General features: G+C 38.8%; 1 protein-coding gene across 1 annotated transcript in view; it reads left to right on the top strand.

Moving 5' to 3' along the window:
- Positions 1-12,361, top strand: part of FSHR (follicle stimulating hormone receptor) — a 160,809-nt gene that overhangs the window by 54,970 nt on the left and 93,478 nt on the right. Inside the window, exon 2 of the mRNA XM_037049000.1 lies at positions 12,209-12,280. Coding sequence (XP_036904895.1) covers positions 12,209-12,280 — 72 coding nt within the window. The remainder of the gene's footprint in view (positions 1-12,208; positions 12,281-12,361) is intronic.

The following is a 12,361-nucleotide window of genomic DNA, read 5'->3' as shown; positions in this document are numbered from 1 at the left end:
ATTATGTAGGAATGTAGCCCAGTGTTGCTAGCTCTACTAAATCAAGAGAAGCCATAAATCTGCAACTATAGATGAACTTTCACAATTTGAAGTGCTGGCAACCAATTAAAATTTCTTTTGTTCAACTCTGTGGGTTGAACAAAATTATCTTGAGCTGAATTCTACTCATAGGCCAATAATTTATGGTTTTTACTTTATACCAACTGCTCTCCCATATCCCAAGAAATCCTTAGTATATTCTTCACCAAGACTGCATTAAATTATTAGAAATAGATTCTTTTTTCATTACTAATGTATGTTTTAGCTGTTGTGTTGAACAAAACTCACTAGTATGCTTAGAATAATTTTAATGAACAAAAAATCCTGTGCTTTAGAGTATGAGAATCATGAAGCCTGAAACTTAGGGCTATTGCCAATAGGAACCACACCCCCTTCCTACTAACATGCATTGGCACCTAAAATATGCAAAGCACTTACTAGGCCCTTCAGAATACATACAAATGGTGTAATTCCTGCTTATAAAGCCATTCCATATACTGAGAAGATAGGACACAGATCCATAGGATTTCAGTACATATAAACACAAGCCACTTATTAACAGCAAAGGCCCAGCTAGTTTGAATTCATACACAGGAATAAAATGTGTTACTGAAAAGGCAGTGTCTCAAATGAATGACAAACAAGTTAAGATTTCTAGAGGCAATGGTGAACAGTTGAAGAGGCTTTGCGTGTTTTTAATTTTTGATGACCTTATTTTCCTTTGTCTTGTCTTGCTTTTGAGTTGGAGAAGGTCAAGGCAAGCAGTGTTAAGAGGAGCACTCTGATGGTGGCAGGTGAGACAGACTGGACAGTAGAGACCAGAGGAGGATGAGGTCACAGCCAAAGCTGCAGAGGGAGGGAATGAGGGTCTGGCCTGGGTGTTGGCAGAGGGGTGGCAAGGAAGAGACAGGCTCAAGTGATTTTGACCTTTACAAGAGAAAAGGGAGGGTTGGCTATTTTTCAGTAACCCCCTAAGATGGATTTCTTTCTGTGTTGGACACAACATGAAATGATCCCTTTCACTTTAAACACAATATGACTGAAATTGGAGACCATTTGAAGAGGATTCCACTATATAAGCACATTGTGATATTTACCTTATAGGGCCTTAGAGATCATCTGGGCCGATCCCCTCACTTTAAAGATGGAGCTTCATTTTTCCCAGTCACTTACATACTTTGTAGCAGAGCCAGAATAGAGCCCAGATTTCTAATTTTTTACCCTAGTGATCTTTCCTCTTCACTATGTTGCTTCTTCATGCTGAGCTTTCATGTAAATAGATCATAAATCATGTGTCAGATTTAGGTTAAGAAGATGAACATGAACGAGTGATAAAAATGAAAATGAACAAGTGATAAAATGTGGTGTAGAGAGGAATTCCATAAGCACTGGATACAAACAAGGGAGAGGAGAGTCAGGAAGAAGTCTCCACAACCTTGACGCAAAGGTTGTACGAAGGAGAAGAGAAAGTCAGCAGTGTTATACAGTTAGCAGTAGTGCCTACGTTCCTTTTATCAGCCCAGCACAGATGCTTAGATAACGGGGCATAAATGGAAATAAAAGGAAAGCAGATTCAAAACAGCTATTAGAAAGCCCTGCTCACTGGAGGATGATAAAAGTGAAGAATCACCACTCCGGAAAGGCTGAGGGGAAATCATGGAAATTCAAGGCACAACGAGATGTCATTGGAGCTGGGCCTACAGTGGCATCTGTCTCATGGGTTTCTGTCTTGAAAACATAAACTTTCTCTCCAAATGAAACCTCCTAGCATTATGATTCGACACAATAGTGTGTGGCAGCATCTCCATAGGACATGTTGCCCAGAAGTCTAGCTGAATAGATGTTCTAATGGAAACTAAACCTCTAGACAATTGGATCTCCCTACTTCAGCCAGCCCAAGGGCTGAGCTCCTGACTTGCAAAGGTTTCTGACCATCTTCAATTGTGCCAAAAGGTAAAGCCAAATTGCCCCCTCTCTGGCCTAAATTACTCAACAGCCCAAGTAATAGGAGCTAAATAACAGGGGTGGAAATAGGAATATGAACGCTTTACATTCATACTTCCATTTAAGTCTATAAGACTGTTTCTCTCACAGATAAAGCATTACAAAGGATGATTTGGGGAAGGTTTTCACCAACTCAAAAATTGTAACATATTGACCAACATGGATTTAGTAGGGCACAACCAGAAATAATGTTCATTACTACCACTGCCAGGTACACCTACTCTGTTGACTCATTTCTCCCCATCCCCAAAATTTTGAACAGGCCTAAACAACTATTCCAGTCTCATAAATGTCATGAAAGTCCACTGTCATCAATTATTAAAGGTCAACTCTCATCCTATTTAAAACTTCCCTATCCCACTGTTTGGGCCTGCTTCAGACTCAGAAACCTACTGCTGGTGAGGAAGAAACCGTTTCTTTTCTCTTTTCTATTCCACCTCTTTGTGCAGTGGCTGCTGTCCCTGGCCTCGCCTGGACTGGGCCTAGGAGAGAAAGGAAGTAGACCCAGCATTGCTGGCACAGTAGACCTCTGTCTTTGGACCCTCCAGGTGTGACACATGGGCTCCTCAGGATGCCTCACACTGAAGACCTCTGCCTGTACTTCCTGGAGAGTAATCCCTCCTCACCTGGGCTTCAGCAGTTCACTTCATTCGGCCTATTTTGGGGGGCGGGGGGGGCAGCTCCCTACATAGCAAGTCCATTTTCCTTAGGATGCATAGTCCAGCTCCCTTCTGTAGGGTCCGGGTCTCACTCTAGGGAAACCACACCTTTATTGCTGGAACAGCTCCCTTCCAAAGCAGCTGGCCACTTCTCGCCTTTAAAGGTGAGGCTTGTCATGTTTTAATCTCTGTTATCTCCCAAAATGGCCAGAAAGGCAGGTCAACCCGCTTAATTTGTTCTCCTAATACCTCCCATATTTGACCAAAGGTGAAGGACAAGTGCCCCCTCCACACCATGGAAGAGGGGCTACAAAGAACCCTGACATTCCTGTCCCAAGAAATCCTCAAGGGAGACTGCAACAGTGAACCCTCAGCGCTTGCGTATGTAGCCTAAATGGGGGTGAAGGGCTAATGCTAACTGAACTCACACTGAGGAATGGAACACCTGTGTCTATTTTATCCTTCCAGACAGTTTCAACTCACGCCAAACTGTGGAAAAGCTTTTGTTTTTAAGTTTAATTTGAAGTCAAATTATACATAAAGCCACTTTCCCTACCATGGAGCCTCTTTCCTACTACTTGCTGACATACTGGCTTCAAGACCATGTGTAACAACGTGAAAAATCAACCAGTTAGCTCTCTGAAGCATTTTGACAGCGGGGCAGACAGTGCTGGGTCACGGTAATGAGCCAAATCAGGTTATTTAAACTCTTTTTTTTTCTGGGTGATTGTTTATATTAGTTCAATCCACCTCTTTGGATAGTTTTTCTATGTACATTTCCTGGAAGTTAATTAGAGTAAGAGTTTGACCTAAAGGGTGTGAAGCACAAAAACTCTTGGCATTTTGAGGTCAGAAAGATGATCAATTTCTTTTTACATACCCTTTGCCAAGCTGTTCTCACTTTAATTTTTAAACTTGTGTGAAATTCAAAGAACACGGGGCCAGTGTCATTTACACTTGGGCCATCATAAAAAGGCAGCTTCCTCAAAAAAGAATATTGGCTGTTTTCCAGTCTGCCAGAAGCTTTTTATGGGATCTTTTAAACCATTCTCCTTTAAGCCAAAAAAGGAAATTAAATTTGGCCAAGGGTGAATGGACTGCCCGAGATATGAATTGCTTCTAACAGAGACAGTTCCAGGGATCCTAAAGCTTCCCAATTTCAGGAAAGAAAACGGTAAATCCCACCCACCACATTTATCATGGAAGAGACATTAAGTCACTTGCAATAGTAAAGAAAAAACTGCATTTTCAGAGCTAGTTTGATAAACTGTGCATTTTTGGAGAAATCATGCAGGTACTTTACGACACCTTGTAGAGTGGAAAAAGGGTACCATCTGACAAGACGGGTACGATGATGTTTTAAATAGCTCTCTCTGTTTAAAAATAAACAAGTAATCAAATAATGCTTGGGCTATGGCCTGGTGAGAATTTCAATCTTGAAAAATTAATTATGAAATATTTCAAGCATGAAGTATAGAGAATAACCTAATAAACAGCCATAAAACTCCACTCCACTCTGCCAAATCATAACATTTGGTCATAATTGTTCATATCTTTTTCCAAAATGGAAAACACTTTAGATATAATTGATTACCACTCTTTTTCCTACTGACACAGGAGTGAACACTCTGCTGATTTTGGTGTTGATCATTCTTAGAATTTTCCTTTTGGTAAATACAGATGCATCACTAAGTATGTTTAAATATATAGCCTTTATTATCATTCAGATGTGGTGAGGCCAACAGATCAGAAGATGACTGCTATCGAAAACACAGTTTGCTACACTCACAGCTCCCAGGAGAAGGGTGCACGGAGCACCACGGAGGGACACATGAGGAGGTACCAGGGTCAGCTGGGAAGCAGAGGGAGCCACAGGATAACCTGGCAAAAGTCTCTATTATGGCTTCCACGGGAAGGAGCAAAAAAAAGAGGGTAAACAAATTTAGAATTGGCTAGTTTGAATAATTCCAGCAAACTGCAGGGTGGAGGGACTGTCCTGTAGGGGTGATGAGGGCAGAGAAATAGTGGCCCAGAGAGTAAGGGCTCCATAAAGTAGATGGTTAGGCATATGGAGTCCAGACCGGCTGGTTTGTGGATGAGAGGCACCCTCACACACCAGCTGGCAGCCAGCTCTAGGGCTGGCCCTGTGAGGAGTCACTCCTCCACAGATACAAAGCTCCGAGGTGTTAAAACTTCAAAAATACAGAATAAAAAGGCATGACTCCTGCAAGACAATATGATGTTTCATTTTTCATGTTGTTAACTTTGGTAAAAATCAGATCATGCTCTACATATTCTACACATCCCGCCAGTNACTGCAGGGTGGAGGAACTGTCCTGTAGGGGTGATGAGGGCAGAGAAATAGTGGCCCAGAGAGTAAGGACTCCATAAAGTAGATGGTTAGGCATATGGAGTCCAGACTGGCTGGTTTGTGGATGAGAGGCACCCTCACACACCGGCTGGCAGCCAGCTCTAGGGCTGGCCCTGTGAGGAGTCACTCCTCCACAGATACAAAGCTCCAAGGTGTTAAAACTTCAAAAATACAGAATAAAAAGGCATGACTCCTGCAAGACAATATGATGTTTCATTTTTCATGTTGTTAACTTTGGTAAAAATCAGATCATGCTCTACATATTCTACACATCCCACCAGTCTTCTCTTTCTTCCTTTCTTCCTTTCTGCTCAACAACGTGCTTTAGGGCTTTATCCACATTGCTGCATGCAGCTCTTCTCTGTTTGTTCCTTCTCAGTGCTTTATAATTTAGCATTGTGTCAGTATACCATGGGTTTGGGTTTTTTAAAAAAACACTTTAAGAATTTACTTCAGCAAAAATTTATCGGAATCGGGCACCATCCAATCTAGCAAAAGGAAAGGAGCTCTGAGGAGCTGTACAAAATGAAAGACATTTATAGGCAGAAGGGAGCAGGAACAAAGACGTTACACAAAACAAAAAAATGGACTGGTTAAGGCAAGCCACTTCCCTTTAAGAGACAGCAGCAATTTATCAGGCAGGTTACCTTAACTAGTGCTGATCAAGTGATTCTTTATCTTCTTTTTAAAATCAATTTATTGGGGTGACATTGGTTAATAAAATTATATAGGTTTCAGGGGTGCAATTCTATAATACATCACCTGTGCATAGTATTGTGCATTCATCATGCCAAGTCAAGTCCCCCCCCCATCACCATTTATCCCCCCACACCCTTCTCTACCTCCCACCCATGTGCCCTTTCCTTCTGGCAATCACTGCACCACAGTTCATTAATTTTATTCATTATTTAATCATGATCACTTGTTTCCAGTATTTTTACCATCACACAAAATATTGCAGTGATTAATCTTTTACCTGCCTCCAGGTGCACCTGTGGCAAAGAGACATAGAATGACTGGGTCCAAGAGCATTTGTACCTTCAACTTTAATACATATTGCCAAAGGGCTGTTAAGAGTATTTGCAGCAAATTGCCCTTCCACCTAGAGTACAGGAAGGGTCCTACTGTTCCACTGCCTCTGCAGCTCTGTTCTTAGGACGTTTTCTTTTTAATACTTGCCAATAAGATGGCATGTAGTGGTACATAACTGATGTTTAAATTAACATTCTCCTGATCACTAGTGAGTTTGAGCATCTTTTTACGTGTTGATTGGACATTTGCATTTTCTCTTCTATGTGTATAAGTTGCCTGTTCACATATTTTGCCAATTTTTCTACTGGCTTGTATGTATTTTTTTTATTATTTTGTGAAGTTCTTTATATTTTGGATGCTAACACTTTTTTAGTTGTGTTTTAAATCTCTTTCCCAAGTTTATATCTCATCTTCTCAATGACTTTATGTATCATTGCTTTATAGAAATTTTAAGTTTCATATAGTCAACTGTCTTAGAAATTTATTTTCCAATTTCAGGGTGAAGTTTTCTATGTCTTTTTAAAGAAAGTCTTCTAAACTGTATATTGTATTTTATTTAAAAGTTTTAATGTTTTGATTTTTTCCCATTTAGATCTTTAATAAGTCCAGAATTTTACTTTAATTTGGTAATAAGCAAAGGTCTTATGTTATTTTTTCCACTAAGATAATCAATAGTATCCCTTATTGACTGGTCCATATCTTCCTCCATTGATTTTTAATACTTCCTAATCATTAGTCATTTTCTCTTGTTTAGGGTCTAGTTCTGTGCTCTTTATTCTCTTCCATTTGTCTGTTTTTTAATCCCTGTCAATACTACAGCATTTTAATCAGTATAACTTTATAAAAATCAGTAAGTGAGATTGACCTAAATCGTTCCGTTCTTTTACTGTCCCTATCTGGTTTCATTACTGATGTTACAGGAGCCACACAAAATGGGTCAGAGAGTGTTTTCTGCTAGTCTCCAGAATAGTTTGTATGAGACGGAGACTGTCTACTACTCTGAAGAGGCAGAACTCACTGTTTGAATCATAAAATGCTGCTCTTGTTTTATGATGGGAATCTCTCAAACTACCAACCCAATTAGTTAATGTTTACAGATCAATTCCATTTTTCTATATCTGCCTAAGTCAGTTTTGGTTAAAAATGTATTTCTAGGAAAGTTATCCATATTCTCTGATTTTCCAAATCTACTGTTATAAGTTATTCTTAAGTTCTTCTAATTTAAAATCTATTATACCTACAATTAAATGCCACCTTTCATGTCTCACATTGTTTTATTGCTTAAAATGACAGATTATTTTATTCTATTAATATTTCCTAAGAATTAGCTTTTGATTTTGTTGGTCTTCTGTATTATTTTTAATTAATTTCTACTCTTTATTATTTATTCTCTCCACTTCCTTAGGCTTCTTCCCTCAAGGAATACTTAAATTTTGCAATGTGCTTTAAGTTGATGTTATACTCATTACTTTTATTTTAAAATGAAGATTCATTAAGAATAAAGTTCCTTTTCCTTTTGCCTTTACCAATGTTACCTATTTAAGGAAAATTTGTACACATATTTTATATTAATTGGAGCTAAATCAATAACAACATAATGAATTAATCATCAGAAAGTTTCTGGTTAAGACCTTCCATGATAAGTAGCATTTGAAAGTAACAGTTTTCTTCAATAAACATTCAAATAATGTTACGTTTCTATAATCATTTTAGTGTTAAATTCATAAATCAAGAGTTCTTGAAACTATTATAATAAATTTTTCAGTATGACAAGAAAGCTCCTTTACCCATCTTACCAATAAATTTATGTAGAAACTTAACCTCAAAATTGTGAAATGACACATTAGTATAGATTGAACTTAAGTTTCATGTATCAAGTTGTCAAGTTTAGCTGTTTATCTTCTCAAAACATTCCATCAACAGTTCCTCATTTATCAATGTTTCTTACGAAACTGCTTTTGAGTTTGCACCTGAAGTTCCAGCCACAAATGGAATAAAGAAATGTTGGCTTTATAGTTTGTTTCCAGGAATCCTTTGGCCTTTCACTAGTTTCCTATGCTGAAAGCTTAGTGTGCTGATTTTCCATCTTTTTTATTTGTCTGGTATAATCATTTAAGGCTGCAAATTTCTCCACACAGAGCAGTTCAGCTATATCCCGTAAGTTTTATATGTTATATTTTAATTATAATTCAATTACAAATAATTGCTAGTTATTAATGTAATTTCTTCTTTGACCCTATCATTTAAAAGGGAGTTTGTTTTTTGGTTTGGTTTGGTTTGGTTTGGTTTAGGCTTTCCAGTTGGTTGCACATTTGTTGGGGTGGGGATGAGGTTAACTACCTTTTATTGCCAATTTCAAAGTAATTTAATTGCATCATTGTCAAAGAAAATGATTTGTTTGATGCTAACTTGCTTTGTGACCTAGTTCTCTTGGCCAATATCATTCTAGTACTTCTTATTAAATAGGTAATGTTTCCGACGATTACGAAAACCCGCCTATTCACTAGTTTTTTGTTCCCCCATTCCTTCTTGCTTTTTGTTCTTTCCACTGAACTAAATCTACTACTAAAGGAATTCTTTTGCTAACACTTTGCTGTTAGTGGCCAATAAAACTTGTCTAAATGTGCCTTTACTTTCACATTTGAAAATAATCATTTTGGGGGTATAGTATTCTAGGTTGGCAATTATTTTTCTGTAATAATTTTAAAGATATTTTACAAGTTTTGCTAATCATCTTTTTATTTGAAGATGATATGTTTTTTCCCTCTGTTTGCATTTAAAATGCTTGTTTATGGCTCTGCAGTTCTAACTAACAGATATCTGGTGGTGCATTTATTATTTGTCCCTATCCTGGGCATTGTTGAGATTTCCGAATCTGAGAATTTGTGCCTTTTATAAATTATGGAAAATTTCCAGATTACATTTTACTGCAAATTGCCTGTCATCCACTTTCTGTGCCAAGGAGTCGGTGGGGGGGGGGGGGTNTTTTTCCCTCTGTTTGCATTTAAAATGCTTGTTTATGGCTCTGCAGTTCTAACTAACAGATATCTGGTGGTGCATTTATTATTTGTCCCTATCCTGGGCATTGTTGAGATTTCTGAATCTGAGAATTTATGCCTTTTATAAATTATGGAAAATTTCCAGATTACATTTTACTGAAAATTGCCTGTCATCCACTTTCTGTGCCAAGGAGTCGGTGGGGGGGGGGGGGTGATGGTTGGGGGAGAAGGAGGGAGAGGGCACAGACAAACGAAAGAAATAGATCTTTGCTTTCCATCCTCCATGTTCCATCTCACGTACCAGTTTGCCATGAAAACACAAACCCCCTGGCTACAAAGTCCACAAAAACGGCCTCCCTCATACTTTGGCTTCAGTTTACACTCCTAGGATTCTGGTTTGCATTGGCTGCTCAGGGTTCCATCTGGTATCCAGTCGATTTACTTTGGACCCCGGGGACTTCTCATTCTTGCAAGCTCATCATCTGTGCATTTAAAATACTTGTTATATGTTATATAGGATTTCCAGGTCATTCTTGGTGGAAATATCTAGTTTATAGCATTTCAGGAAATAGATGGAAATCAAGATGTTTCATCTTCAAAATAGATTTGATTACATTAAATTTTAAGCACTTAATAAAGCTACAGGCAATGAAAACATTTAAAATATGCCTGCTACTAGGATTAAGTTAAAAAGGGCCATCTAGTTGACTTGTTTTCAATAGTAGAGTCAATTATCCAAGACTCTGCTCTTTGTACATCTCATTAATTATTTTACTTTAATATTTCAACTCCCTTAAATTGTTAGACTGAGTAGTTTAAAAAGCAATGTTATAATGTGATTTTACTATAGTTTGTTTTCATCATTTTTCTGACACATGATAAGCACAAAAGAAATTTGTCTGTGTGAACTATGGTTATGTAAGCACAGTTAAGAAAATATGAACTAATCTTGATTCTCTGCAGATGGGCATTCTGGAAGATATTGGGAGATCTGCATTCTGCAGATTTGGAAGAAGCTGACACTCTTCCAAATCTGTTACACCAAATTGAAAACTAGGGCACTTTTCATTTAAAATTTGAAGCTGTTTAAACTTTAAATTTTAAACTTTTCATTTAAAATGGTTTCATCGAGACTATGCTTTTAGTAGGACCTGATAGTTTGAGACTCCGGCTCAAATTCACCCACTCCTTCCAATCTTCCTTTTATACATGTTTATGTATCTTGGGGTGTTTCTCATTTCAATCCTTTTGTAACGTGTACAGTTATTACATCGACTGTGTCACACAACTGTTTGCCAGTGATTCCAACATTTCTGGGTTTGCCTTCCCAATATGTCAGCCCTTTGCAAGAACAGCAGACCGGGTTCTCACCAGAGCTGATGCTCATAGCAGTCAAATTAACGAAGTAAATAAAGACAAAGTAAAAAAAAAAGTCTGCTTGAATAACAATTGTCTGAAACAGAAATTTCACTAACACCAATAAATGATAGGAGAATGAAGCAATGAAGGTATGCGAAACTATTCAAACCCATAGTATTTAATTATTTCATTCCTGCTCACAGACTGCTTTGCAGAAGGAAGGATTCAAGTGGAAAGAAAACCAAATTCCTATGAGTCGTTTACAAATCCAGAGAAAGCCAGCGAGAGGAAAGCCAGGGAAAGGAATAGTATTCCTACTGTAGAGATGCCTAAAGGATCACTTAGAATTCTACCCTCAAGCCTAGAACTCTCAGACTGTTAACAGTCATTTATTTGGTCATTCCAGAAATGTTTTTTGAATACTGGTCATATACTAGGTGCTGTCATAGGCATTTGGTATATAGCAGCAGACAAATCAGGCAGTAATTTCTACCTTCACAGGGCTTATGTTCTAAATGGTTACAGGTAAGAGATAAATACACGAATGCATAAATAGATAAATAAATAGAGTGCAATGACATGTCAGAAGTGCTATGAAGAAAAATTTAAGCAGGAAAGGGGCCCAGGGGCCCAGTTGGGGAGGTTGTCATTTTAAGTAGAGTGATTAAGGAATGCATCATTGAGAAAGTGACATTTGGGCAAACAGCAGGCTGAAGGAGCAAGCCAGGAGAATATCTACAAGAAGAACGTTCCAGGTAAAAAGAATTGCAAATGCAAGAAATATTAGGCAAGAAAGAACATGCCATGTCCAAGAACTAGCAAAAGAGTACTACGATAAGAACAAGATAAGCAAAGAGGAGCGTTATCAAAATTGAAGCTAAAGTGTCTTTGGAAAGGGAGAGCACGAAGATCGTGAAGCGTCACATAGGCCATCCTATACAATTTGGGTTTTTCCCTGAGTTGAGAAGCCCCTGGAAGGAATCTTGAGATAGGTGTGAGACACATATTTCAAGCAGGAGAAAATGGCAAACTCTGAAGGCAGCCGAGGTTAAGAGAAGACTTTTTTTTAACATGGGGGAAATCATGGTGTTTTTGTATACCGATGGACAGGATCCAGTAAAGAAGTAAAAATGGGTGAACAACACTTATGAAAGAAAGGGGAAATGGCTGTAGTGGCCACTCTGACTAGAAAGAGGGGAAAAGATCTGATGTGGATTAAAGGAGCTATGCTTAGCCAGGTCCAGGGTTCTGATCACTAGACTAACAGGAGAAAAACTGGGGTATGCAAGCGCAGGTACTGATGGATGGATGGCTGGGAACATAAGGAAGTTCTCTCTCTGTTGGGTGCATGGTCTCTTTAAAAGGTCGGCTATCAATGACAATAAGGGAAGAGGTACTGGGGGCTGGAGTAGAGAAGAAAGGGCTCGCACAGGGCGACGGTAGCAATACGAAGTAGTGGTGACAAGGAAGGTTCATATCCGAGCTCTGCCATGAGCTGTGTGACCCTGGGTGATGTTTTCGACCTCCCTAAACCTCAGTTTTTTTCATGCAAAATGAGGATAACAACAGTGCCACTTTGGCTGCTCTGTGGTGAAGATGAAGAGAAATCGCGTAAAAGCAGTTGTGGCCACTAAATGGCAAGCACTTAGTATATGTTTGCTGTTAGCTCAAATCATTCATTAGGCATTCGATGGCTTACCAATGAATAGACACGTTGTGATATTTTATGTCCACTCTCTTTTCAGGCGGCTTGTCCTCACCAACCTTCAAGTCATCCCAAAAGGAGCGTTTCCGGGACTTGGGGACCTGGAGAAAATGTACGTACCTGCCAATGCTGCGTGTGAATGCCTCAGTCGGGCTACGGGCAGCAGCCTCAGACCACATTTACTGTCACACCC

This window comes from Sturnira hondurensis, unplaced genomic scaffold, assembly GCF_014824575.4.
Source record: "Sturnira hondurensis isolate 20B ecotype Veracruz unplaced genomic scaffold, ASM1482457v3 Scaffold0006413, whole genome shotgun sequence".
Classification (NCBI taxonomy): Eukaryota; Metazoa; Chordata; class Mammalia; order Chiroptera; family Phyllostomidae; genus Sturnira; species Sturnira hondurensis.
Note: the sequence above shows the minus strand (reverse complement) of the source record. Positions and strands in the feature narration are given on the sequence as shown.